Below are 3185 nucleotides of genomic sequence, written 5' to 3' on the forward strand. Positions count from 1 at the left end.
CTGCCAACTAGTGGTCAGAGGCTGAACTACAACATAAAAATGAACGGCCGGCAGGAAAGTTGACATTTTAAACCTTAAATAAATATCGATACAAGACTTTAGAATATCGATACAGTATCGGGAAATGAAATATCGCGATATTTCAGTGTATCAATATTTTCTTACACCCCTACTGGGAAGATAGATTTATGCAACTCTTGAGAATTCAAGACAATATATCACTGGACTACAACTATTCGAGACTATTTGAAGAATCAAAACTGTGAAAAAACAGATAACGTTCAGCTGCAGTTTCACTCAAGAGTTTGTGACCAGCAGCTCATGCTGAAGCGTTGTGTGGCCAAAATATCAGTCTATGTGTAAACAAAATACAGGCTGTTATATTGTTTTGCAGTTGCAACACCAGACACTAGGGCATCACAGACGTGTTGCTGCTCAATGGGCTGTGGTAAAATGCCACTACTCTTTTCATTTATCCAGTGTTCTGAGAAGGCAGAGAGGCAAGCCCCAGGAGGCGTCAAATGCTCAGCTTGTGCTAACGTGAGCCACTCCAGGGACCAAAACAGATGGGGAGTGTGTCGGGGGCGGTACACCTGTCCAACACGAGCACAGGTGTCATAAGGGGAGCTGAGGGAGGAAACCTCCAGTGAAGCAGAAGGGAAGCTCTGCACCGCACCTGAGCAATTACAGGATTTGGTTTTCCCCTCCCACAAACACTTCGAAGCACGTTTTAGTTTGCACGTACAATAGTGTCAACTTACAAATAAACATTACAGTACAACAAAATGAACAAACAGGTAGCAATTCACAACAAACACAGCTATGGAGCTCTAGAATAACGGAAACTATACAGAGAAGGGTTTGAGAAGCTCACAAAATCTGTCTTGCAAATTTTCTGAAGATGCTCAAAATTCAAGCAACGAGTGCCTGCGACACATGCGAGGAAACTAAAAACTTTGGATTATTTCGAGACATTTTGGAGTCTTCCGACGAATACGGTTCGCCATTTTGTGTCAAACTGTCACAGCCCAGTAAGATCTGGCTTCAGCTACCGCCCCCAGTAATCACTGACATCCACTGACTCACCTGAGAGAAACAACCATTATGAATAAATACAGAAACTAGGCCAAATTGCATGTGTAACAAAGGACACTTATAGCAAGCTCAAGCTGTCTGTACAAAAGGCCCCAGAGGGTCGAACCAAGACTGCCATCTGTCCCAAACTGAGACCGTCACAGAGCACAGCCTGTTTTCCTTCCACCACAAACTGCTAACCAATTTCTCACTGAAAGTCATTTCAAAGCATTTAATTATTATTTATAAGTCAAGCCTAACCTCTTTGTAAAGACAATTTAATGGTAAAGAAATACTGAACTGCTGCTTGATGTAGGTCACAATTAAAACATTAAAATAAAGAAAAGGTACAATATTAAACCTGCTGGAAACTTGAGACAAAACTCACCCTCTCTGGAACAGGTCCACATTGTAGAACTTGTGGAGTTCCACAGAAAACTCCACTGTGGCCTGGACTTCAGCCATCTTGGTCTCTATAGGCAGAGGAGCTTCACATCATCTCGTATACACCTGTAGGCCTGCACCCAGAGATAAAAAAAAAAAACAATTTGAATAAAACTAATTGGATGTTGAACATGTTTGATTTTTTGAAATACAAATACTAAGCCCAAAGAATCCCACAAAGTAAGCAAAACACTAAGAAAACCTAAGAAAAATTAAAGACAATTTTAGTAACTGCCATATACCAACAAATAAAATCTAAGACAAGAAATATAGTAAGCGTTAAGACACGAGACTAATTTTTGGTCTTATTGGTTAACAACAAATCCAATAACAGAGTTTAGTAGAGCAAAGCAAAAGACCATTAGCACTTCAAGAATAGGCCAGAAATTCAATACTGTAGTGTTTAGAAATAAACACAGACCGTCATGTCTTTTAATGCAAACACTTTTAGCTCAGGGTTTATTTAAAGCCAGCTAATACAAATGCCATACTGATATTTCTGTCTGTAGCCAAAGTAAAACATCCCGCCCAAAAACATTTACAAAACAGGCGCTTCCTAAATTAGCTTTAACTACGAAATGAATTAATTATCTACTGGACATGTTTGTGTCACTGAAACCATCCCAAACACAAAGGCTAATATGAATTTGACCTGGACATTAATATTTAATAAACATGAACAGCAATTCATTCTAGGAAAAAGTGTAATTGCTTTAGGAATTACAAAGCAACAAAAATAAAGCAGGAACAATACGCAGAACACAAAAGTCAAGTGGTTAAGCTGATAAATTGTATCCACATTTGATGTAAAACTATATTTCTCATTCTGACCTTTAAACAATCATAAACTAATGAGACAATAATTGACAGCGTTGCAATAATCACACTGCCTTTGAGTCATTTCACAAATGTTTTTGTTGACTCTTACTTTGTGACTAGATAATTAGGCCCATAATCGCGAGGAAAACATGACATGATCGCCCTGCAGGACAGAAAATGCTCACTGATGCAGGATTGGCAAATGTTTACATAACCACATAAAAGAACTCAACCGTCAACAACAATTATATAGATTTAGACCTCATAAAGAACTAATATTGAATGTTAAGGTGTGGTAACATCTGGTTTAACAAGTTAGACTGAAGATGGAAAGCGTCAGGACTTTTCATTAAAGCTCTTCCCATACAACTTAAGATGTTTATTTTAATATTAATTTGCAGGAACCTGATGATAAGGGGCTAGCTAGGCTGAAATTGGTGCCTATAAATGACACTATCATCTGTTAAACCATAAGAAAACTTCTGTCACCGCAATTGTGATATTTAGATATTAGGATTAAAATGTTAACTATTGTAGCAGAGAATTAAAAATAAGTCACTGGCAAGTCAACTAAAAGGCCTTTGTTTGCAGAGCATTAGTGCTAAAATGGTACAAATAAGCAACAACTGGTTATGCACAGTACAGTATGCAAATACAACAGCAACACACAGCTATTCAAATAAATGCAAAAGGAGAAAAAAAGGAAATGTAAACTTTTTGAAGCTGCAAAACAGCACGACTTGTGAAGATTTTATGCTAAAAGGAAATAATTGCAATTGATTGTGAACTTTTAGATATGAATGTGGATCATTTTTACGACTGTTTTTATTTAAAAATAAAATCAGTTA

General features: G+C 37.5%; 1 protein-coding gene across 1 annotated transcript in view; it reads right to left on the reverse strand.

The window, feature by feature from the left end:
- fam135a (family with sequence similarity 135 member A) overlaps positions 1-1592 on the reverse strand; it is a gene marked incomplete at its 5' end in the record, with an annotated part of 14883 nt that extends 13291 nt beyond the window's left edge. The window contains 1 exon segment of the mRNA XM_014010263.1: positions 1463-1592. Coding sequence (XP_013865717.1) covers positions 1463-1539 — 77 coding nt within the window.
- Between the last annotated feature and the right edge of the window lie 1593 nt (positions 1593-3185).

This window comes from Austrofundulus limnaeus, unplaced genomic scaffold (assembly GCF_001266775.1).
Source record: "Austrofundulus limnaeus strain Quisiro unplaced genomic scaffold, Austrofundulus_limnaeus-1.0 Scaffold0, whole genome shotgun sequence".
Lineage (NCBI taxonomy): Eukaryota > Metazoa > Chordata > Actinopteri > Cyprinodontiformes > Rivulidae > Austrofundulus > Austrofundulus limnaeus.